Genomic DNA, 26,550 nt, shown 5'->3' with positions numbered 1-26,550 from the left:
TAGTGGATGAATGCATCTGACAAACTGCAATGATATGAGTTTATTTCCATTTTTGACACTTTATTACACAATACATGATAACAAGTTTACCATCATTTTTACAAAATCAACTAACAATGTTGTAAAGATGCAGGAAATGCCAAACAAACACATTTACGTATCTTATTAGTTCAATAATGAGACTGTTAACATGCCTAAGAATTGAATGTGAGGAAATGTGAAAAAACAGCATTACCTTTTAAAATAATGGACTGATTATGCTGATTTTCAAACTCAACCTGCGTTTTAGTAAGATTGGCCCCTCCTGTGAGTATAATGACAATTGGCCAATCTGTTTTTATTATATTGTGTTATCAGTGTTGCATATATACTGAAAAAAGTGAAAAAAAAAACAGCATAAATTCCCTATAAGTGACCCGATCGTGCTGATTTTCGAATTTGACCTGCGTATTATGAATATTTATCAGTTCTGTAAGTTTCAAGCCAAAGGGTAAAACAGCTCTTCATTTATTGTGTTATCAGTGTTGCAAAAATGCTGAAAAAAAGTGAAAAATAGCCTAAATTCACTAAAAATGACCCAATCATGCTGATTTTCGAACTTGACCTGCGTATTATGAATATTCATCAGTTCTGTAGGTTTCAAGCCAAAAGGTCAAATGGTTTTCCATTTATGGTGTTATCGGTGCTGCATATATGCTGAAAAAAGAGAATAAAAAATAGCCTAAATTCACTAAAAATGACCCAATCACGCTGATTTTCGAACTTGACCTGCGTATTATGTATATTCATCAGTTCTGTAAGTTTCAAGCCAAAAGGTAAAATGGTTTTCCACTTATCGTGTTATCGGTGCTGCATATATGCTGAAAAAAGTGAAAAAACAGCATAAATTCCCTATAAGTGACCCGATCATGCTGATTTTCGAACTCGACCTGCGTATTATGAATATTCATCAGTACTGTAAGTTTCAAGCCAAAAGGTACAATGGTTTTCCACTTATCGTGTTATCGGTGCTGCATATATGTTGAAAAAAGTGAAAAAACAGCATAAATTCCCTAAGAGTGACCCGATCATGCTGATTTTCGAACTTGACCTGCGTATTATGAATATTCATCAGTTCTGCAAGTTTCAAATCAAAAGGCAAAATGGTTTTCCACTTATCGTGTTATCGGTAAAAGTGCACGGCGACGGCGACGGCGACGACGGCGACAGCGACGACGGCGACGGCGACGACAGACGCAGATGATGGCTATATGTACAGACACATCTGTGTCTGTACATAAAAAGGGAAGAATACTTAAGATGACTCGTTTAGAACCACACTATTTTACATGTCACCAGAAGGACTCTTCACTCAAAGACTGACCACATCCAAGAACTTTGGCTGTCTGGTGTGGTAGTCCCTGTGAGAATACACCTTAAATAAGATGGCAGCACTTTTCAAGATAACCAGCAAACTATTTTCTTATTTATAGACAATCTATAACAAAAGCTTGTATTAGGTACAAAAAGTGATGAGAAATCATCAATAACAAGACCATGTGATCCTTGCAATGTTTATTTCACTTGGTTTTGACACATCAATATGTACATAATATACCTCAGACTTCACGTCTGCAACATCTTGTGTTGAAATTGTGATCCAAGTCATAAATTAAATATCTGCTGATGCTTCCAATATTTATCGCATTTGTCCACGTGGGACCACAACCGTCAAGAAGCAGTAATAGATATTACGTGTAGGCCTTACATCTGAACGTAAATCATTAAACATCAAAATTAAATATTTTCCATTTATCAAGTATGTCCTTACGTCTGGAGGATTGGTTTTACAGAAAAATCTTCATAATAACCCCAAAGTAACACTTGTCTTTCACCTACAGGCCAGATGGTGCATTTTAGTAGAGATGACTTGCAAAAAATAAAGGTGCCCTAATTTGGGTGAAGGTGGAGAAATTTTCACATTCTGACCTAACAACAATACATTTGAAATGGCCACCTGTACAATGTATTCACTTGTGAAATATTTCTTTACATACTTTATTCTGCTGATGATGCTTGGTGTTTTGAGTTTTATAATATGTATAACAATGATTTATATAATTTCCATGTCTTAAGATGTGAATACACTTAAAAATTGCACATAGTAAGTCCTTTTCAATAAATAGCTGACCTTCCAAATCTTACAGTGATAGAAGAACAAGAAATATTTAACCTTGGATTTTAAGAATTTTATCCATTGAAACTAAGGCAAAGCAAAAATAGAATTCAATATAATTACACAACATTTCTGATGCTGTAGGGAAATTCTTGAAAACTTTTACTTGAACTCTAGGTAGCAACATATCACATTTTGCACAGCAAACAAACTAATGGCAGCAGTGCAAATACCTATGACAATACTGATATCATGATAAGACAGCTTTGGAACAACCATTTGAAGCCAAAATAACAATGCAACTGACTATTTACATCAGGTAGATCCTATTCTCTGTGTTTGTTTCTCATTTGAAAGACTTCCCACTAGAAAAATATTGATTACAACATTGAAAGTTTATGCACTGTGCTGCACGGACGAGATCGTATTTAAAATTACCCAGTGGTGCAAACAACAGCCATATTTCTAGTGAGTATTTTCACAGAAGTAGAGAAAACCAGAAGTACACATACACACAAAAATGAAATTATCATTAACAACTTTTCATACATCAGATATTGTAATATAAGGTAGAAAGTACAGATAATGGTCATTTTGTGATCATGTAGTAAATTAACCAATGACAACAAGCTATAGATACCTCTTGTATTATCTAAATTGGACTATAGAGATAACTGTTTCATTGCAATAGGTTATGAAAAAAAGTTTTCATTTTTTTCCCACTTGAGATCAGGTGCAACACGTGTAGTATATGTCAGAATGCTGAGAATGCCCCGTCTTAAATTTTCAACAGAAGACAACAACCTCTAGGATATAGTATGCACACTCCAACAGCTGCTTCCAAGTTTTTTCATAAATGAAGATAACGATAACAACACCAAAAGGTCTATTAGTATGTAGCACACGTTCACAAACTTAACAGGAATTTTTGTTTTCATGCTTAAGTCCACATTAATGAAAAACAAAACACAAACCATCAAAGATAGCACAAAGGCCAATGCAACACTGTCAAATTGATAAAAGAAAACATAATAAGTGCTTTTATTTATAAATGTAGCAGAAAGAAAGCTCCGTGTTTTTTAATTAATAAGTACTACTCCCATGTTGAAAGGTCCTGCCAATCCAACCAGCAGTACCTATTACTCAAATATGCCAGAGCTATCACTTGAAATTATTCCTCACTTTTTTCATGGCACTTCACAGAAATAGGTTTTCAAATACAGAGTGGTGTTTCCTCCCTAAAATATGTGTAATAATTGTATTATTGTCAAATGATTTTTCTTTGTAAAATACAAAATACTCTTGGATTTACTTGGACCCTACACTATGATTACCTAAACATATTTCCACCATGCATTTATACTGAGATATAGCACAAATGCATCTGAGATGTTACAAGACTATTCAACACATGAAAATGATTATTTCTGATGATTAAAAATGCCATTTAGTGCTTTAAAACCATTCAAAATGATTTCCTATCCATCCCCCAGACTGTTTATGAAGATGATAAAATTGATGTGGCCGTTGAATGATTATCACAGTCATTGTTCAAAGTCTTCAGCTTTCTCAATTTCTGGGAACAATTCTTGTAACACAATGTCTAACATCACATATGACAGCTGAAATAAGAAGAATGCAGCATTAAATCTCCTTTTCCTGAGACAGAATTGCATAGAAATTTCAGTTCTATTTGTTCCTAGGTTAATGTGAATTAGGGTAATTTTTTCATCCAAAAAAAAAACAACCCCACCTTCTCAGCTCAAATTCTTTTGCCTAAAAATTGCGAAGGAAATAAAAGACAAGAAGAATTTAGTTGTAATTTACCTGTTTATTTAGTAATGGCTGCTGTAATATATGAAATATTGTATAGGTGCCATGATGAAAATTTTCAGATCCAACCGCCTTCTTTAAAAACTCTGAAATAAATATTACAACGAAAGTCAAACACTTGTTCATATTAAATATTTATATTTATTGTAATCATTGCTAGGTTACTGTAATAGTTTAAATTAATTGTTTTCATTAAAGTACAAACCTGGGAAGAATTCATTGAGCTCCTTAAGTGCCTGATCTCTTCTTTCTGCCTTCTGCTCATCAGTTCTGAAAACAAAAGCTGATGATGTTGGAAAAAAGGACGGAAAAATATAAAAAGCCTATATGTATACCATATTTTTTTCAGGTTTTTATCTTATAAAGTTAATGGCATTTTTGCAGTAAAGCAACTATAGCAATGCCAATATTCAACTTACCTAGGTGGATCATTATCGAAAAACAGAGCATCTGAAAAATATAAGGAAACTTATCAGTCTTTTTAGTAATGAAAATAAATTATTGAAGAATTCTTGGCTGTGAAATATTAACAGTATAATGTGTTTTTGACATAAAAATAAACAGAACATTTTACAGAAGATCACAGATAAAAAAGCTCTATGTCTTGTAGAAATTACATGAATCAAGATGAATTAAATGTATTCTGCTCACCCCTCAGTAAGTGAACAAGACTTTCTATACGGTGCTCCTGTGAGACCTGCCACAGTTTCTTTCCAATGAACCAGTCTACAAAGGTCTCCAGGGAATTCTTCCCCAGAATTCTGGCTGTGATGAGAACATGATGGAACCACTCTGGGGCATGGTACACATACTTGGCTGCAAAACAGACAATCAGGGGCATTCATGCACATAGTTGACAAAGACATGACAGTATCCAATAAAAAATAATATTTGTTATGTTTCACAAGGTTTGATTTATCTGTCATGATTCAAAAGGCATTTTGAGATAAAGGAAAATGATTAAACTCCTTTTTTTCCCCTCTTTCTCTTTCTCTCTCTCTCTCTCACACACACACACACACAACCATGTACATTCAGACACAAAACTTCTCTCCAGAACACATTTTTTCACTTCAGCCAAGTCACTCAAAGCTAGAATACAGTGATGTCTACATACCAACATAAAGAATGGAGTCGAATACTCCCGTCACCTCTGCCCCAGCATCCTCCATAATACTTTGATCAAGACACTCCAAGTCTTCAACTGTAGTGAGGTTTGCATTGTTTTCATACAATGGATTTGACAGCTAAAAAACAATTAAAAAAGCATGCTATAAACATTTTGGTATTTTCATCATCATTCTCAACTGGATATTTATCTAATTTTAGAATGACCCACCCTAAGATTCAGCAACCCCTGCAAATTGACTCAATTAGCAGCAGGTCCCTGTCATATGGCAGTCAAATTTATTTCAGCAGGTGCTTGCCAAGTATGGAGGTTAGATTACAGTAACTTTTGTAATCCAGGGTGGGATGACCTAGTTTACAAACCACTTTACCCACTTACATTTTCACTTCTGCATATGTGTCCCCTGCATTAGACTGATATTTAAACAAAATTTTTTTATCAATATGGTAAAAGCATCCTGGATATGCACTATAACAAGGCAGCAAAGCTGTCAAATGTACAGACAAAAAACAGAAAATAAAGATGCAAAATAGGTCATTTTGTCAATTTTGATGCAATAATAAATAATGCTTATAATAGCACTGTCAGTCAACACTGAATTCTAATCATGCACAAAAGGTACCATGGTCAATAACAGGAGCGAACCCAGAGATATTTTCTGATAGTATTCCAAAGTATCTATGTTGATCCATCCCCCATTTTTATGGTCTTCCAACAGAAAAAAAATAGATACCAGTCAATATAAACTTAATAACCTGACCGTCTTCTGGAAGACCCAAAAGATGGTCTCAATCCACCCCTTCAATAAGATTACAGTTTCAGGACCATGAGAGTTCAAATTCACATGATGAAAGTCTCAATTTTTGAAAAATGATGACAGTGCATAAAATAATATTACATAATGTTTAAAGACATAAAAAACAATACAACTGCTTATGTGGAAATACAGACAAGACAGCACTTTCCTGAAATGTGTTTTTTTCCATTTTTAACAATTTTTTAACATATAACAAAATTAACAATTTACTGCCATTTATATATGATCAACTAAGAAAATTGATGAGATGGAAAAATATCAATAGAACAGTGTTAAATGTCCAATTTCCTCCATTCTGAGACTCTGAACATAGTGAATGATTAAATCTGACAAACTGCAATGATATGAGTTTATTTCCATTTTTGACACTTTATTACACAATACACCATAACAAGTTTACCATCATTTTTACGAAATCAACTTACAATGTTGTAAAGATGCAGAAAATGTCAAACAAACACTTTTACATTTCTTATTAATTAAATAATGAAACTGTTAACATGCCTAAGAATTGAATCTGAGGAAATGTGAAAAAACAGCATAACTTCTAAAATAATGGCCCAATTATGCTAATTTTCAAACTCAACCTGCATTTTAGTAAGATTGACCACTCCTGTGAGTTTAAATGACAATTGGCCTATCTGTTTTTCTTATATTGTGTAAAAAGTGTTGCATATATGCTAAAAAGTGAAAAAACAGCATGACTACTAAAATAGTGGCCCGATCGTGCCGATTTTCAAACTTGACCTGCGTTTTAGTAAGATTGATTGCTCCTGTGAGTTTCATGACAACAGGCCTATCGGTTTTCCTTGAAATGTGTTAGCAGTGTTGTATATATGCTGAAAAGTGAAAAAACAGCATAACTTCTACAATAATGGCTCGATCATGCTGATTTTTGAACTTGACCTGCGTTTTATGAATATTCATCAGCTCTGTAAATATAAAGCCAAAAAGTAAAACTGTCTTCCACTTATCGTGTTAACGCTGAAAGTGCACGGCGCCGGCATCGGCATCGGCGACGACGGCGACGACAGACGCAGGTGATGGCAATATGTACAGACACATCTGTGTCTGTACATAAAAACAGCATAAATTCCCTATAAGTGACCCGATCATGCTGATTTTCGAACTCGACCTGCGTATTATGAATATTCATCAGTTCTGTAAGTTTCAAACAAAAAGAAAAAACAGTTTTCCACTTATCGTGTTATCGGTAAAAGTGCACGGCGACGATGGCAACGACGGCGACGGCGACGACAGACGCAGATGACGGCTATATGTACAGACACATCTGTGTCTGTACATAAAAACAGCATACCTTCTAAAATAATGGCACGATTATGCTGATTTACGAACTCAACCTGCATTTTAGTAAAATTGACCACTCCTGTGACTTTCATGACAATTGGCCCATCTGTTTTTCTTATATTGTGTTTACAGTGTTGCATATATGCTGAAAAGTGAAAAAACAGCATAACTACTAAAATAGTGGCCCGATCATGCCGATTTTCGAACTTGATCTGCGTTTTAGTAAGACTGATTACTCCTGTGAGTTTCATGATAACAGGCCTATCGGTTTTCCTTGAAATGTGTTAACAGTGTTGCATATATGCTGAAAAGTGAAAAAACAGCATAACTACTAAAATAGTGGCCCGATCATGCCGATTTTCGAACTTGACCTGCGTTTTAGTAAGATCGATTTTTCCTGTGAGTTTCATGACAACAGGCCTATCGGTTTTCCTTGAAATGTGTTAACAGTGTTGCATATATGCTAAAAAGTGAAAAAAACAGCATAAATTCTACAATAATGGCCCGATCATGCTGATTTTCGAACTTGACCTGCATTTTATGAATATTAGTCAGCGCTGTAAATATAAAGCCAAAAAGTAAAACTATCTTCCACTTATGGTGTTAACGCTGAAAGTGCACGGCGACGGCGACATGATCGGCGACGGCGACGACAGACGCAGGTGATGGCAATATGTACAGACACATCTGTGTCTGTACATAAAAACTATTGTGACTTACAATGTATCAGATGGGAGAAATGTGACCATTAAGACTGGATATATTCTATGACATCAAATAAGAATATCTACCCCCCCCCCTCCCCACCTCACATATAACTATAAACAACGATCAAAATGGAATATAACCTTATATGTGATGATTTTTGCCTCAACATGGTTTCTAATAATGTGTAATTAATGAATATTTGCAAGACACGGAAATAAATTAACAAACATAAGAAAAGGATTTATTCATGAATGATTCCACTAGATGTGTGAATCCGAAGTCGATGGCTTCAGAATGGTACAAAATTAAAAACATGAACTGACTATAACTAAGTTTTTTTATTAGTTAGGTCTTTTTATTAATCTATTATGTTGTTCAATATCTTCTTACCCTTTCACTGGAAATTGAAGTAACAGATGCAGTCTCAGGATCAGTTGGCAATATACTGAAATATAAACAAGCATGGTAAATTGGATCAAATTTTATAGTAACTTTTTCTCTACAAAAAAAAAAAAATAATAATAATAATAATAAATAAATAAATAAATAAATATAATAAAATAAATAAATAAATAAAATAACTGTTCTGTTATCTGATCATCTTTAAACCATATAACCACACACTTTTTGCCAAAAAAGTTGTTTAATGCTCATAACCTGAATTCTGAATATTGTAGAAAATTTCACGAAACACTACTTGAACAAAGAACAAGTGTCAGGTGTATGATGTCTAGAAGTCCCTCACCTGGATGGTTTTGGTTTGGGTGCTTCTGTGGATGCATACAGAGACTGGAGAAAAGGATCCAAGTGCTGTCCCCTCTTCAAAACAATAAAGATAACAATAAACATCACTTAAACAAAATTAATCAAAATCCACTCTAAAAGTAATAGCCAACATGTTATAACAGATAAATAATCTATACATTTTGAGTAACAATAGAAAACTATGAGGAAATAGCTCTGTGGTCTTACCACAGGGTGTTTGGGGGCTATCTTAGGTCAAAAAACTGCCCCAAAATATAGGATTTCTGATTTAAATCAGAAAAAAATAATGTGTGGTAACCAATAATAGTGATAAAATTAATGTTAGATGTATTATGCCTAAATAGTCAATTCTACAACCTCAATCCTAAATATAATTGATAAATATAAAAGTTTGGTGAACAAATTATAATCATTAACATTCAGTATCATGTGTGTCAAGTGAAAATGGTGGCAAATGAACAAACTGGAGCTCTTACATACCTCAATGGTCAACTTCATAGGAACAGACTTGAATACTTTTCCTGGAACAGTGACAACAATATTTGTTTTAAAAACACACACACACACACATATATATATATATATATATATATATATATATATATATATATATATATATATATATATATATATATATATATGGCCCAAAATGTAAAAAATTAATAAACCAAAATTTTGGTTTTCATCACTGTGAATGATACACAAAATTTTTGTTTCATTTTCATAGGAGAAATATTCATGATTTACACAAACATGCATATAAGCATGTGCATAACCATGCACCAATCTGTAAGATAACAGTTTACCTATACTTAAATCATTTTGGCTTTTGAAGCTGCCTTTTGATTCAAGGAAGTTGCACAGGAGTTCACTTCCCTTTAAATGAGGAGACTGTAGTAACTCCTGGAAAGCAAACAAAACATAATGATATTCACAATATTTCAGAGCATTCTGAAGTGTTATAAAGGCAATATGGGATAATATTACCAGTGCCTTTTACCAAAAACCAATTTGTGCTTTATACTAATCAAATGTAGGTCAATATTTCAGCCACTTGTTGCTTGCCATGACGTTATCAAATTCTGAGCATGTGCATTTGTTTTTACTAAAAGACTGAGGTGACTACTTTACAAAAAGAAGAACAACAAAAAATGAAAATATTATGCACTGAAGGAAAAAAAATGCTCAAATAGTCAATTGCATTTTGTACCTGCACATATTCCTCAAATGATTGTCTCTTGCTATCCAAATACTCCAACCCTTTTAGCCCAAAGGACTTCTTCTGAGGAAGCTGAGCTTTCAGATTGACTCCTAAAAATATCAATGTTGTGTTGACAATTGGTAAAAGTTTTTACCTACAAAGCTAAATTAGGTTCGAATTTCAAATGTTGAAATAGTGAAGCAATGTTTATTTTCTCTGATGAATTGAAGAGACTTCTAATAGTAATAATAGGAAAGACAATGTTTATAAACCAATGAACTCCCCAATAAACTAGCATATCCAAGTAATTAGTACGAAACAGATTATGAAACTCCAGTGTCATAATTATTACAAACAGTATATAAATGATACTCTTACCATGGAATTCTCTTAGTTTCTGTTCCAGCATGTAGAAGTCATTGTACTTTCTGTAATTATAACGAGAAAAATATTAAAAACTAAACTAAAAAGCTTTGCCTCTGATAAAAATTGAATACGCAAAGATCAAAGTAGTTAAAAATCATCACTTAAAATATTCACTTTAAAAACATGTTACAAACTTGACAATACAGAGGTAATAAGATAAAATCTTACCTATAAACTGACCAACTGGACGTATCTTGACCACCTGAAAGAAGTCAACAATATTATTCCAGCATTCAGTGTGTAAGCATGAAAGTGCACACATGTGCATGTACACACACACACACACACACACACATACTTGTCTATGTGTACCAACCGAGGACATCAGCACAACACCATACAACCGAGGACATCTTATTCCTTGGTTAAATCAAAATAAAAACATTCAATTTAGGGTAAAATCTATTCGAGTATGAATGTTATAAATTAATTTTTTATAAAAACTAATTTTTTGCTGACAAGAATTTTACATTCTAACCGAGGACACACACGGACACACACACGGACAGACACTACACATTACAACCGAGGACATGCATGCATCTACATGTAATAATGATTGTACTTTTAATGCAAAGCAAAATTTATATAGCGTTACTTTGCAGCAATTCACATTTTTATGAAATTCTTTCATATTTAAGGTAAATTCCAAAATAACACCAGAGGTGATGATTAAGTGAACAGTTATACAATATTTAATGCTGGGCTTTGCCACTTTTTTAGAATTGAAGATTATGAGATAAAACATCAATTAATTTAGGAAAAGAAAGGATACTGATGAAATAAAATAAAAGACCAAAGAAATTCGTTTTCAAACATTTTTTTTCATAATGCTTATTTTCTATTTAGCACTCTTTTATTATCATGAATTTTGTATTTTGATAACACAAAGTGTAGTCCATTGGATACAGACTTGAACAGTACACAATTTTACAATTGAGGACATCATGCCAGCAGCACCCAAAATTGTGCTTTCTTCCAATTTGATGCAATATTATATAATGCTTAACAGCATAATGATCATCAATTTTTTATAATAAAATATTAGTATCATGAATATTCAGAAAATGTGACTAGCAAAGGTTTTCAGGTTCATGGAACTCCAAAGTCATACTTTGAAAATGCTAAATGTATACAAGAGAGCACTGTACTGAAATGGGTTTCTTTCCATTTTTAACTTTTTTACATAAAATAATACAGTTTACTGCCATTTCACATGATCAACTAAGAAAATTGTTGAGATGGCAAAAATATCAATATAACAAGTTTAAATGTCCAATTTCCTCCATTCCGAACATTGTGAATGATTGAATCTGACAAACTACAATGATACGAGTTAATTTCCATTTTGGCACTTTTTTTACACAATACAAGATAACAGGTTTACCACCATTTTTATATAATCAACTAGCAATATTGTCAAGACGCAGAAATTGTCAAACAACCCATTTTACATATCTAGTAAATTCAATAATGAGACTGTTTACATGCCTGACAATCAAATCTGAGGAAAACCACTTATATACAAATAAAAGCTGAAGTCCCTCAAAACTCAACCAATCAATCTTATTTTTAAATTTGATTTGTATATAGATAACATTGATCACTCTTGTGAGTTTAATGACAACAGGCCTATCGGTTCTCCCTGAAATGTGCTTACAGTGTTACTAATATGCTTTTACTAATAATCATCAGTTCTGTGAGTTTCATGAAAACAGGCTTTAAGTTATTGGTTCTCCCTGAAATGTGCTTACAGTGTTACATATATGCTGAAAAAAAAAAAGAAAAAAAACAGCATAACATTTGAAAGAAAAGGGCCTGGTCTTGCTGATTTTCAATCTTGACCATTCTTTTACTAATAATCATCAGTTCTGTGAGTTTCATGAAAACAGGCTTATTGGTTCTCCTTGAAATATGTTAACAGTGTTGCATGTACACTGAAAAAAGGAGAAAAAATGCAAAACTTTTGAAAATAATCACCCCATTTCCTCCATTTTGAGACACTGTATTACACAGTACATGATAACATGTTTACCGTCATATTTATATAATCAACTAGCAATGTTGTAAAGATGCAGACAATTTCAGAGAAACACTAACATATTTACATATCTAGTTAATTCAATAACGAAACTGTCAACATGCCTGACAATCAAATCTGAGGAAAACCACTTATATACAAATAAAAGCTGAAGTCCCTCAGAACTCAACCAATCTATCTTATTTTTAAATTTGATTTGTATATAGATAACATTGATCACTCTTGTGAGTTTAATGACAACAGGCCTATCGGTTCTCCCTGAAATGTGCTTACAGTGTTACTTATATGCTGAAAAAAAACAGCATAAAATTTGAAAGAAAAGGGCCTGGTCATGCTGATTTTCAATCTTGACCATTCTTTTACTCATAATAATCAGTTCTGTGAGTTTCATGAAAACAGGCTTTAAGTTATTGGTTCTTCCTGAAATGTGCTTACAGTGTTACTTATATGCTTAAAAAAAACAGCATAACATTTGAAAGAAAAGGGCCTGGTCATGCTGATTTTCAATGTTGACCATTCTTTTACTAATAATCATCAGTTCTGTGAGTTTCATGAAAACAGGCTTATTGGTTCTCCTTGAAATGTGCTTACAGTGTTACATATATGCTGAAAAAAACCAGCATAACATTTGAAAGAAAAGGGCCTGGTCATGCTGATTTTCAATCTTGATCATTCTTTTTAATTTACTAATAATCATCAGTTCTCTGAGTTTCATGAAAACAGGCCTATTGGTTCTCCTTGAAGTGTGTTTACAGTGTTGCATGTACACTGAAAAAAGGAGAAAAAAAATGCAAAACTTTTGAAAATAATCACCCCATTTCCTCCATTTTGAGACACTGTATTACACAGTACATGATAACATGTTTACTGTCATATTTATGTAATCAACTAGCAATGTTGTAAAGATGCAGAAAATTTCAGACAAACACTAACATATTTACATATCTAGTTAGTTCAATAACGAAACTGTCAACATGCCTGACAATCAAAACTGAGGAAAACCACTTATATACAAATAAAAGCTGAAGTCCCTCAAAACTCAACCAATCAATCTTATTTTTATACTTGATTTGTATATAGATAACATTGATTACTCCTGTGAGTTTCATGAAAACAGGCTTATTGGTTCTCCCTGAAATGTGCTTACAGTGTTACTTATATGCTGAAAAAAAAAAAAACAACAGCATAACATTTGAAAGAAAAGGGCCTGGTCTTGCTGATTTTCAATCTTGACCATTCTTTTACTTATAATCATCAGTTCTGTGAGTTTTATGAAAAGCCTACTCTGAGGTATCGAATAAAAGTACTGATGGAATAAAAGTACTGGGTGGAAAAAATCTCAAAATTTAATAAAAGTACTGATGGAATAAAAGTACTGGGTGGAAAAAATCTCGAAATTTAATAAAAGTACTGGATGGAATAAAAGTACTGGGTGGAAAAAACCTTTACACCGCTCCCCCCCCCCCCCAAAAAAAAAAATGAAATAAATAAATAAAAGTAAAGAAGAAGAAGAGAAAGAAACAAGGCAGCAAAGCTGTCAAATGTACAGACAAAAACCAGAAAATAAAAACGCAGGAAATAGGATACTGTCAATTCTGATGAACTAATGTATTATGCTAACTGTAAATGCATAGCCAAAATCAAATTCTTATTCTGCATAACATTGGATTAGGATGAAAGTAAAATGTGTATCAAGCATTAGACTAAGTTCCCATACCTAGATCAATCTAACAGGATCAATCCAACTCCAAGGGGTTTCTCACTAAATTGCTTTCAGTTTGAGAGTCTTAGGATTCTGGCATGCCAGTTTCAGTAGGCGTGACAGACAACTAAGCCACTTACATTGATTGCAATTTAGCGAGAATTCCCTTGGAGATAGATCGATCCACAGTTAGCGTGATAGGGTCTGGAAATAGTCCCTAAGGTGTCAGGCTGATAAGAGTTAAACTTTGGAAATGCCAGAATGAGGTACAGTGAAAATTAAACACAAAAAAAAATTGCTTAAACTCATTAAAAAAAAAATATATATATATATATATATATATATATATATATATATATATATATATATATATATATAATTTTTTTTTTTGCTGTATGTCAATCCTAAGAATCATTCTTGTAACTTAACAAAATACAGAAAATGTTACAAAGTAAGAGTACAGGGCTCCTGGCAGATGGGAGTGATAAGTCACGACTTGAAAATGCCAGTATAGTACTCTATAAACCTGCATTGCCTCCAAAACAGAAAACAATCACACTGGTTTTCAAACACAAGCTGCACTTCTGTCTTATGAAACTTTTCAGTAAGTTTCAGTATCGTAAGTAACACGGTTTTCCCTTAACCGCTATCCTGGCAGCAGTGTCCAAAATAGGGTTTTCTTCAACTTTCATGCAATAAACCATAATACTTAACAGCATAATGACCATCAAATTTTTTATAAAAAAATAAAAGTATCATGAATATTCAGAAAATGTGATTTGGGAAGGTCTTCAAGGCCATGGAAGTTCAGAGTCACACTTTCAAAATGCCAAAACGTAAACAAGAGATAACTGTACTGAAATGATTTTCTTACCATTTTCAACGCCTTCTTTAAAACAAAATAATCAATAAACTGTCATTTTTAAATGTTCAACTAGGAAAATTGTTGACATAGGAAAAATATCAATAGAACAATTTTCAATGTCCAATTTGCTCCATTTGCAGATGCTGAACATAGTGAATGATTAAATCTGACAAACTGCAATGATGAGTTCCTTTCCATTTATGATACTTTATTACACAATGCACAATATTATAACAGGTTTACCGTCATTTTTATATAATCAACAATATTGTTAAGAAGCAGAAAATGTCAAAACAACACTTTTACATATCTTATTAGTTCCATAATGAGACTTAACATGCCTAAGAATTAAATCTGAAGAAATAACAATTATATACAAAAATACAGAAAATGCACAGCACTTCTGGTGGATGGGAGTAAAAAATCACATCTTGAAGATGCTAGTGTTTGAAAAATAATTTTAAAAAAAATTTAAAAAAAAAAACGTAAAAAATTCCAATAAAGCTGCTATTCAAACTTTTAATCTAGCTGTATTAACTTGATATTAATAACCCCACCAAGTTTGAGAAAAATAAAGCACTGTTATTCATCTATAGCATGTTGGCATAACACATTCTTTTTGTTGTAAATTTATTTGCAATGTTTAACACCATTTATCTGCACAATTATCACCAAATCCTAATTTTGTGACACAGTTAAGAGAGCTAAACCTATGGGACTTTACAGGGAAATCTCAAGGAGTGTTTTATGTAATCTCATTTAATGGCCAATTGAAAATTAAAGGACAATGTTCATGTAAAAATCCATTTCTCGAATTTTGAAGATACAGCACTCAATCTATACACTAGAGGTATGTTTTAATCGATCCCCGCCATTTAAAAATTATAAAAACAATCTATTAGTAGAAAAAAAGCGTTTTAGTAAACCTCACCTCAATATGCAAAAATGAAGCAACAGATCTGGGTCACGTGGTACTGTGACGACAATCACGATAAAGGTCTATGAGACTCAACTGAGCTGCATGGTGACGGAGAATTTAAGGAAAGTTGTGTTGAACGGAGTTGAGGAATTTTCGTTATGCCTCGGTGTGTTGCCGTGGGATTCACCAAAATTGCAGCTCTCGTTGACAATCTCTCTTTGTCTGTGACGGTCTTCCGTGACTTACTTACTAACTTCGGTGACAATAGTTGCGATGCTCTAGATCATGGTCACCTCAGGTGGTTTAGATCATATCAAGAGCTGGTAGTCTTTCAGATTAACTGTCATCAGTTGGCAAACTTACTGATTGCTGATGCATTTTAAATGCATTGTAGTTGACCAAAAGCTCGTTTACAACAAACCTGTTAATTATGCACCGCTGCAATTCCCAAGCCAGGTAATAACAGGTATGAAACTCGTCTTGGTGGGCTTTCATATTTTTCAATATATCTCATTTATTTCATGGGGTTATTTTATTGGTATTTGTAAATGACGTTAAATATCAATACTTAAACAATTAAGTTCAAACACGGTCGCGAACATTAATAAAAGCAATTGCTCTCAGGGTATCTTGAAGCTTCCGTGGAAGAAAACGTGTTGAGGAAAAACAGGAAAAAGAGCGTTATATTAAAGAAAAAATGGGAACTGCTATAATAAAATGGTTCGTTATCCTAATTCGTTTATGCTTTGAAGATTTGTTTCTGAAGATTATTTCATCTGAAATATTAAATAATTTAAAAGATTGATTATTTACAACTTGAAACGCAAATTCTGCGTCAGTACGCAATTTTTTTTTTTGCAAATTTGTAAGCTTATAACACCGTGCTATAAAGATCTACTCAAGAAAAAAATTTGCTTGGGTAAAATTGAGTACGGAATGAACTGGAGACACTTGGCTTGTCATTAAGTTTACACGAAAATATGTCAGGTAATTTTATACTGTCTTTGAAAGAGTAAAGATTGATAGATAATTTTAGACAAACTTTGACGGGGGAAATACCTACAAAGAGTAATGGGCTATTTCGCCAACATCTTGTTGAAAATTTTACACTGCAATTCTATTCAAATAAGCTAAGGAACTAATTGCCAAATTAATACTCGCATCACATAACAGGGGGGTAACCAGACCTGCAAAAATTGTACGCATGTATTTAAAAAGATTACAAGCACATACAGCAAAATGTAGACTTACGCAAAACATGAAGGACAGAGTAATCACAGCAAATGTACCTCATATAGTAGCTTAATTTCCATTAATAATAAAATCATCATTTATATTCTTGCGATTCAATAACTATTTTAATTTACCCAGAACGGTATATTTATTTTAAAGGCGGTTAACTGAAATATAGTTTTATGATTTGTTTGTGAAAATTGCCCATGTCACCCTGTTAGTTTGGAGGTCTAAGCTGGATCAAGTCCGTGTTAAAATTCCTATGAAGTTGTGCAGGAAAAATTCTTCCTTTCTTTCTCTAGCTCCTCGATAAACCTGGTGTTCAGATTTTATCTAGTACCCCCAGGTCTACGGGAGCTGCGCTTTGTAACTAACGCACAGGTAGATTTTTACCTGAGATAACTGGAGTAAAGCTTAGATAGAGAGTGCGTTCGATACAAGCAAGACAAATTGAATGCCATTTAACCCTTTAATTAAGAGGTAAAGGAAGTTCCAGTTAGATGGATGATTAAGATAGGACTTGTAAAGGTAACGGGCATTGTTTACCTCAGTTTAATAAAAGTATGCAAGACGGAGTGTCAGCGGTTTAATAAAATAAATAGAATTTCACAAATAACATGGACCTCATATGCAAAAATCAACATTTCCCTTAACTCATTCAAATGCAGTGTTTTATACAACTTGGGATAACCATAATGAAATGCTTGTTAAAGAAATGACTAGACGGGAAATGGTTTTACACAGCTTCACGAGGATTTTGACCCCTCGGGTAAGAGATTTGAATGAGTATAAACTTTTATCAGAAGCCAGAGAAGGCATCTTACAGGTAGACAATGCAGCTCAGTTTGACAGCTAAGCACGCTCTGTTCTCCAGTGGCTCGATTGTCGTCATTGGACCACGTGACCACGTAGCTTATTAACTCCCAGGCCGAGAAAATAGGACGTTTTTTAAAGCCAAAAATTGACAAAATGAGCTTTTAATTTGTGTCTTTGGATAAAGATATCGTTAGTTGGGCATGTTTTCTGAAGAATATGTTCCGTTCAGGCCATTCTGACGGCATGAAGCAAACCCTTTAATGAGTAGGCAAGTGACTTTATAGACCTTAATTTAATTAGTGATCACCCAAGGGACAATTTTATAGACTGCCATCCATACAGTACCATCATATAGCACAAAGGTGTTGCATACATGCTGAAAAAAGTGAAAAACAGCATTACTTCCCTAAAAATGACCCAATCACACTGATTTTCAAACTTGACCTGCGTATTATGAATATTCATCAGTTCTGTAAGTTTGAAACCAAAAGGTAAAATGGTTTTCCACTTATCGTGTTATCAGTGCTGCATATATGCTGAAAAAAGTGAAAAAACAGCATAAATTCCCTATAAGTGACCCGATCATGCTGATTTTCGAACTTGACCTGCGTATTACGAATATTCATCAGTTCTGTAAGTTTTAAGCCAAAAGAAAAAACAGTTTTCCACTTATCGTGTTATCGGTAAAAGTGCACGGCGACGGCCACGACGGCGACAGCGACGACGACGACAGACGCAGATGACGGCTATATGTACAGACACATCTGTGTCTGTACATAAAAAGCTAGCTATTGATCATTGTAAAAAAAAAAAAATTCACCAGGTAAAATTCACTCAGTATTAAAACTTATCTTAAAAACGGGATGAGTTAAATTTCATAATTGTCAGGGGCCGAAGACCCAGATATATCGCACCTAAGCCGCCTCCGAGAGCCATACGGTTCATACTAGTAAATTTATTCTCAGATATAAGGTTCGTTTTGCATACCTGTAAACTCCTAAGGGTTTATCTTACATAGAAATGTGATTTAACATCGTTTAAATCATAAATCGGCATGAAATAATTGACGTTTGAAAACAGACACAACTTCTTTGCTGCACTTGAAATGACCTCCTTAGCTATAAATATGATCCTATCACATTGCGACATTGCATCATTCGATCGATATACATGAGTAGTTGTCACTGCTGAAGGGAAGGCACGTCTATTTATAGAAACTGAAATCAGGTGACGCATATTGTACTGTTGTGTTCAGAGAGCGACTTCCGCTTGACCTACTTTCCAGTGCTGTTTGTGGATTTTCTTCTCATTATACTTCGATTTTCTTCTCATTATACTTCAATTTAAGAAAATAAAAAGCGTGACTTGTACTTGTGTAATTTCCCACCGGTACAATAGGTATTTAATAAACATACCGGGTGGAAGATTTTTGAAAAATTAATAAGCGTAGGCTACTGGGTGAAAATGGAGCGTACCGGCGGGAAGAAATTTGGAAAATTAATTAACGTACCGGTACGTTTATTTGATACTTCAGAGTAGGAGAGCTTAATTTGATAAAAAAGACCTTTAGTTTAAAAATATGAACTTACTGAATATATAGACATCTGAGATATAACATTAGTTTCAGTTTAGTCTGCCCTTTACAGCACAACCGAGGACGCGGAATTTGGTCCGCCCTTTACAGCACAACCGAGGACGCGTGTGTATAGCCCGATTTCAGACAAAAAGTTGGACAGTATTTCTGATACACTCGTGGCGGGAATTTGGCCCGCGCTATACAGCATAACCGAGGACTGGCTCAGAATAGCGTCAAATTTCACCACCTAACTTGAAATGGGCCCCTTTATGCATTCCACTGCTTATGTCAACCGAGGACGTCCTCGGTTGGAGGTGTGTCCTCGGTTAGTGGGTTTCGGGCGGGTGTGTGTCCTCGGTTAGAATGCGTGCACAAGAGCACACACACACACACACACACACACACACACACACACACACAGGGTACAAATAAAACAAAGATAGCATTATAATTATCACATTGGCATCATTTAACCTCATAACAAAACATATCAAAGCGATTAAAAGAGTTGTGATGAAATTTTACCATCTGGTATGTCAATCCTATTGATATGAATTTTGAAGGCGTGACTCTGTTTCTTGGAGTTTTCAGAATCAGGGATCACAGCTACAGAGGGGATTGTGACCCTCCACGCACTGAGATCTCTAACGGCGGCGCCACCATCCAACTCTAACTGGTAGTCGACATAACTGTCTGGAATGTCAAGACCTTCCTCATCTCCTGCAGCCTATGGTAAAAAAGTTTGCAAAAAAATTCATGATAAAACAAAGGATTTTTGAGAATAAAACAGTTTAAAGAAACTGTGGCATAAATATGTATTTGAGCATTAATCTGAGAAGAAAATATCCTGAAGAAAATAAAAATATTTCCACATCAATAATCATTATTCAACTTTTATTTATTATCATTTTATTTTTGTTGTGGCTGAATGCAAACCTTGTCAAACAGGAGAAAATTTCTTACCAAAACAGTGTCAACTTCATCCACTGATTCTGCTACTTGCATTTCGTCTGGCATCTTTCCATCAACTAAAAATTATTCAAGGTCAACATTTATTAAGTGTTTCCTAAAGTTTAGCAACTAGTCATGTGTTTCTTTCACAGAAACCCATCTTAAAATATTTAAAAGTTTATTCAAATTCTTCCATATGGAACCAAGAAAATTGTATCATTTCAACAATAATCAATATCATATCAAAACAGCAATATTAACATGGAAAGAATATCATCTTAAGAAAACTGATGAGGGAAGAAAATTAACAACATAGATCAACATAATTAATCATATAAAATCTGAGTGTGAAAATAAATGAAATTTATTTCTATAATATTTAATACAAATTAAATGATAAAATTAACAGTAAGAGAAAAGGCAGAGATGTTCTGGAACACAGAGGCCAGAAATGTACTAAGGCATAAAGACACACACTATTACTAGATCAAGTCAGATGAGCTGGACGTAAAGAATGGGATAGTTACAGGAGGGAAATTGGAACCCAAAGCCATATATCTATCAAGGTGCAGCAAAGCACTGTTTTGCCACTCACCCAGCTGGTCTTTGAAAGAAAGTTATCAGTGTATGTTACAGTGGATAAAGAAAAAGATTTTAAAATATGCCACGTTTTGTGAGTCTTCCTACTGAGCAGTAACACACCTGCACCAGCTAGTGTGCCAGTGCTTTTACTACACCCTGTTTTATAACCTAAGTTATTTCTCTACCTTGTAGTTTAACTGGGTGCCCTGTAATGTATTACAACTACCAGTTACATTAAGGACAACAGCCTTATGTTAGTTTTAGTTCAACTAAAAGATCCAAGTTCAGAAACTTGAAAATAAAAGAAATTACAAACAGTATTGCTGAATATAAAACAGATATAGGTCTGTCTAAAATAAAGGTATTAAATAAGACATCTAAGTGTATTAATAAATCTACCAAATTTATTACACTTCAGTGTTTGTCTTTAAATATTTGTTCTTTCCAACTACTTACTTGTATCATTCTTAAAGACACCCTTTAGCCTGTGACCAAACTTGCCCAGAAACTCCTGTTTTCTCTTTGACTGACGATTGTTGCTGCGCTGTAACTTATTCTGCAACCTCTCACCACATAGTGAAGTATAATACTGAAAGTGAAATGGGCAAATATCTCTTTTCATTTTGTGGAGTCGATCTACAGTCTTACTTTCCAAAATGTTCATTTAAAATGTCCAAATATCCCTACATACAAAAAAACTAGGTTTGTAGAACAACATACATTTTACAGAATCCTTGTAACACAGAATACTTTATTAAGGTTTATAGAATGAAAGACAACATACAAATAATTAAAAATTCACAAGTATATCTCTAGGTGTTTCATGCACCATTAATAAGAAAACACTTTGAAATAGAAATTTTACTAAGATTATAATTCCAAGTTGGCAAAGATAATAAAGTTGCCAACATATTACAAATGCAATACATCCACTCACATCATTGCTCTGCAAAAATAATGGAAGGAATGTTTCTTCTAATAAATCATAGGCATGATCAAAGGCCCTGTAAGAATAACAGCAAACATAAATAAAACACAATAATATCATCATAGCATGGTCAAATATCTACTTTGGTTAGCAACAAGCGATACAGAAATGTAGCATCAATTTACTAAAGAGAAACTTCATCCTGGTGCATATTACAGTTCTAGCAGTGGAGAGAACAGGTAAAACCCGCATAGACATAGATAGATTCTACTTAATACAAAAACTTCAACAGTCACAATACCTGAACATGGAGCTTGACCGTTGTAATCTTTTCACTTCATCTGGTGGACTTTCAACAACTGAAAATGTGAACATGGAATGAAAACAGTTTGAATTGTGTCTAAAATCATCAAAATATGAATATCACGAAAAAAAGAAAAAATGATGAACTCAGCCTGAAGGCCACAAAATCAATCCAACAACAGACTTCAAGTATCATTAAAAGTTTCAGTGAATTTTGATTTCAAAAGCCTTACTCAATGGGTGTACAAGCTTTACCTTCTTTAATCTCGCTGACAATATCTGGGGCTAGCTGTATTTTATCAAAGGCCCCCTCCGCACAATAGCTGTTGTATATATGTAAAATATCTTTGTGTAGAAGACGTACATCTGCATCACTCAGCTCTGGCCTAATCAATTTTTTGTTAAAATCCTCTGGAAAAAAAATTTTCACTGTAAGATTTATTTTTGGTCTGATGCATCCACATCTGAAAGGTGATAATGGGTTCAAACTTTTTTGTATCATATTTTAGACTGGTAAAACTTTGCTAAAACCTTCACAAAATATGAGTGTCAAAAATTACATGAATCCATCTAAATATTTTCAAGAGGTGAAAGTATTTCACACTCTCTGTCATGAAATCTTTAAAGCACCTACCAAAACACTCACCAAGAGCAAAATAAAACTGAAGTACATTTACAGCACCCTCTGCCTTGAGGAACTGCATAAAGGGAAATAATAATTCAGTATTGTCTAAAATTTCCTTCAGCTCAGGTCGTAGTGCCTTGAAAACAAAATATTGATACTATTAATGGGAATGGTTTCAATACTTTGACCTTACTGACAAATAAGTTCATTATTCTGCTTTGCTTTCATTTCAAAAACTTGAAGGATGTTGTTAATGTGGTGGAATACTTCTAAGTGATATAGAATAATCTGCAAATATGTTGAGTCCCTCTCCCCAAAATCTCTATCAATAGTGCCCCTCTCCCTCTGAAAAAATAATTCATTCAAGCTGCAGACAACTGAATAAAACAATAAAATGCCCATTTAAGCTAAGTGCCCCAATACTCAGTAGAAAAACACAAATACTGGAAGTTACAGGTCAGGAAACACTAAAACAATACAAATGCCAGGTATATTCACCTTTATATTAGAGCTAAGTCAAAAACTGTTATTGGCAATTTAAAAGACTGATTTTATAAAAACAAAAAGCATTTTTATTCAATTATTTTTCCATTTTAATATACTTACTGACTGGTTTTTACTTTTTACTTTGCTGAAGTTGGCTAAAATACAGACGAGATCAGTGGGTGGGTCTGGGTTTTCAGGCGGAGGCTCGGGATCCACAAACACCAACAACAGATTGTTGACAAAATCCTGACATAAAAAAATGATATAAAATCATACTAGCATCAGATTAGAAAATAAGATTTTTCCAGCATTGGTTTCTTAATAGTTCACAGCCCAACTCAAAAAGTTATGGAAAAATTCTGGAAAAGTCAAAAATGGGCTTACTTAGAATCAATTAGTGATTATGCTGTTAATTTATTGATTAAATAACAATAATGAGCCTTGGTAGGGGCTCTCTGAGAGCGTTTATAGTTCAAATTATTTTTTATATTTCACAGTAATCTAAAGCAACATGTGTTACAGACTGAGTGAATGGTGTTAAAGTACTGAACAAATCAAATAAGCCAGCTTAATAGTTCTTCAAATGTATAAGCCTCAAACTCCCAATGGACAGAAATGTAATAGAAATTGATTTTTTCTCCAAGTTAATATTGCTGTTCATTGAGTAGTATTATCTTGGGATTCTCATGTGTTAGCAAGCACTGGTTGAGGTTATATTAGAAAAAAATTTGCTGACCCAACTGAGTCAGATATAAAATAACCAAGATTATACAGTCATAATAAAACTGTATACAATAGTTGAAATACTTCAGCCTTAACTAAAAGAGGGGGAGAACACCTTGTAAAAGATTGTGCTCACTGTTTACTTGTAAAGAGCCCATGTTCTATCTAGGGATAGCAACTACGTTAATTCATGTTTTAAGATCAGGAACAGTCCTGATTGTACTAAACATTAAGTGCATGTCAATATAGCACAAAGATCAAATCAATAATTATGTTCATCAATACCATCTCAATAATATGTCATTCTACAACATAAGCCACTTATAAATATTGTTATTACCATAATAGTAAGAAGAAGTAAATGAGCTTACCGGCTCTGCTATTTTATCCATTCCCGGCAGCAATACAGAACCTGCTAAGACCTCTCGCAGTAATGAACAAAGGCTTCTGAAAATATGATTTTATACAAAAAGCAATCAGTTATTCACTACAATGGAAAATTTAAGGATAATAAAATGACCAAAAATCTAGGTCTAAATGAAGACTTCTGAAACATAAATTGCTTCTTTTTGAGCATCTAATAAGATCAAGTTCCAAAATGATATTCTTATATGTTAAAAAATAAAAGACAAAGTGAAATGAATATACTTTCAGATCAGTCAATATCATCAAAAACAAGGTATTCCAAGATCTTAACCTAAGAAGCAACAACTTAGCTGATTAAATTTTAAAAACCAACTGAAATATTTAGACGCATCCTAATACACAATATTTTTTACCAAATGCTTAAAATAATTACCTCTACAATCAATCAGCCGATATAGCAAGGATTTGGTAAGAAATATCTAAGTATTTGACTAAAACAAAGACAAAATTAACTCACTTGCTCTGCAAAGCCCTCTCCGACAGAATATGAGGAAACAGGTTCTCTGTTACTTTTCTGAGATATTGTAACTCCTGGTTTCTGCTGACCATGGCACAGTGGAGATAGGGGCCATAATAACTGAGCACAGCTCTTTGAAATGATCCATCATCTTTTGCAAGACCTAATTAGTGCGAAACCAAATACTTTTAAGTTAACCTTTACACACCATTCTTTACAGCAATGTCCAATCATCCTTTGTAAGAACTTAAAGATGCATACAAAGTCAATTTTTTGCCCCAAACATCAACCAAATGCCAGCATATAGTTTCAAGTAGTATAACTAAGAGAATTACCAAAAGGCATTGTTTAATTTTACCCGAAAATGATGTTTGAACGTATTTTTCTGCTGGCATTCAATGGGGCAGGAAAGTAGGTCATGAAAGTAGGATAATTTACAACCAAAAATTTAAAGAAAGGAGCAGTCTAAAGGTCTTTTATGGATGAGTGATCTATTCAGTTTATCCCTTGGCATGTCAAATTTATTGGAGTCATATAAGAATCTAGTAGAAGTGGTTTACATGTGTTACTGGGAATCCACGCTCCACCGATGCTCGGTTTGTATGTACCTTTAATGTAAATCTTATAACAATTTTGCATCTGTTTTCTTAACGCCTTAGCATTGACTTTTAAAATGGAATAATCATTCTATGCAAAACTCAAGTATTAATTCCAATGTTTATCTTCTTCATGGCTGTCAAACATTAAACATACCAGTGTCTTTTACTGCCATACAAATCTGAAGATGCCTCATCCCTGCCTTAATAAGTTTGTCTGTTATAATGGAAGGTAAATCAATCTGAAAATATGAGCCAACATCACTATAAGAAACTAGACCGCAAAACCGGTAAATATACAGACACTTAACAAAAAAATAAGTAATGCTAAATAATCCATTTTAACAAAAACAGACATATTCCAGTAGAGAATTTTTGCATAATTAATCCAATCATGTAAATTTTCAAAAGGAACCTGTTTTAAAAGGGATGATTCTTAAATACAGACTCAAATATGTATTTGTGTACATACAATCTGTATTACTAAAATGTGCATTTTATATGTAAGTTCTACCCACAAATTCACCTGAAACAAAGTAACCAATCCCTACTTTTCAGTGAATAGTTCATTTTTTAAAAATTCTTACCTTGAAAAATAATGAAAAACTGCAAAATATCACAATTCTTAGCTTAATCAAAATATCAGAAAGCCAATAACTGATCATAAGGAAAGAAAATGTCAGGAATTAACCCTTTACCTTTTTTAACCTCCTTAAAAATACTGCAACTATGAATCGGAGGCTGGTTCGTAGTTCATCCACAAATGCTTCATCTTGACTCAAATCCCTGCAAATAGCCCAAAAAACTTTTTAAATATTTCATATCATTCTTTATATTCCACACACTTTTTTATTTCTTATATATTAAAAAAAATACATGTAAATAGCATATTATCATTGCCATCTTTTTTCTTTTCAACATTCATTATTTACATACCTGTACCATGTATATACAAAATTCTCCAACACCAAGTTTAGAA

At 33.5% G+C, this 26,550-nt stretch overlaps 1 protein-coding gene across 1 annotated transcript; it reads right to left on the bottom strand.

Annotated features, from left to right (window-relative positions):
* Positions 1-1,539: 1,539 nt before the first annotated feature.
* LOC106153799 (sorting nexin-14) lies at positions 1,540-26,548 on the bottom strand. The gene is made up of 27 exons (XM_013527894.2): positions 26,508-26,548; positions 26,270-26,357; positions 25,729-25,813; positions 24,976-25,138; positions 24,464-24,539; positions 23,490-23,615; positions 22,905-23,019; positions 22,514-22,669; positions 22,257-22,314; positions 21,965-22,031; positions 21,484-21,616; positions 21,213-21,233; positions 20,458-20,522; positions 20,020-20,221; positions 10,511-10,544; positions 10,295-10,344; positions 9,926-10,026; positions 9,522-9,618; positions 9,196-9,236; positions 8,696-8,769; positions 8,341-8,395; positions 5,106-5,235; positions 4,640-4,804; positions 4,408-4,438; positions 4,194-4,258; positions 3,983-4,074; positions 1,540-3,777 (listed from the first exon to the last, which is right to left on the bottom strand). The coding sequence occupies exons 3-27, from the start codon at positions 25,766-25,768 to the stop codon at positions 3,700-3,702; spliced, it is 2,235 nt and encodes a 744-aa protein (XP_013383348.2). The 5' UTR covers positions 25,769-25,813; positions 26,270-26,357; positions 26,508-26,548; the 3' UTR covers positions 1,540-3,699.
* Between the last annotated feature and the right edge of the window lie 2 nt (positions 26,549-26,550).

Source organism: Lingula anatina, chromosome 2 (assembly GCF_051362555.1).
Source record: "Lingula anatina isolate TDL-2025a chromosome 2, LinAna3.0, whole genome shotgun sequence".
Taxonomy (NCBI): Eukaryota; Metazoa; Brachiopoda; class Lingulata; order Lingulida; family Lingulidae; genus Lingula; species Lingula anatina.
This window is presented reverse-complemented; position numbering and strand designations above follow the sequence as displayed.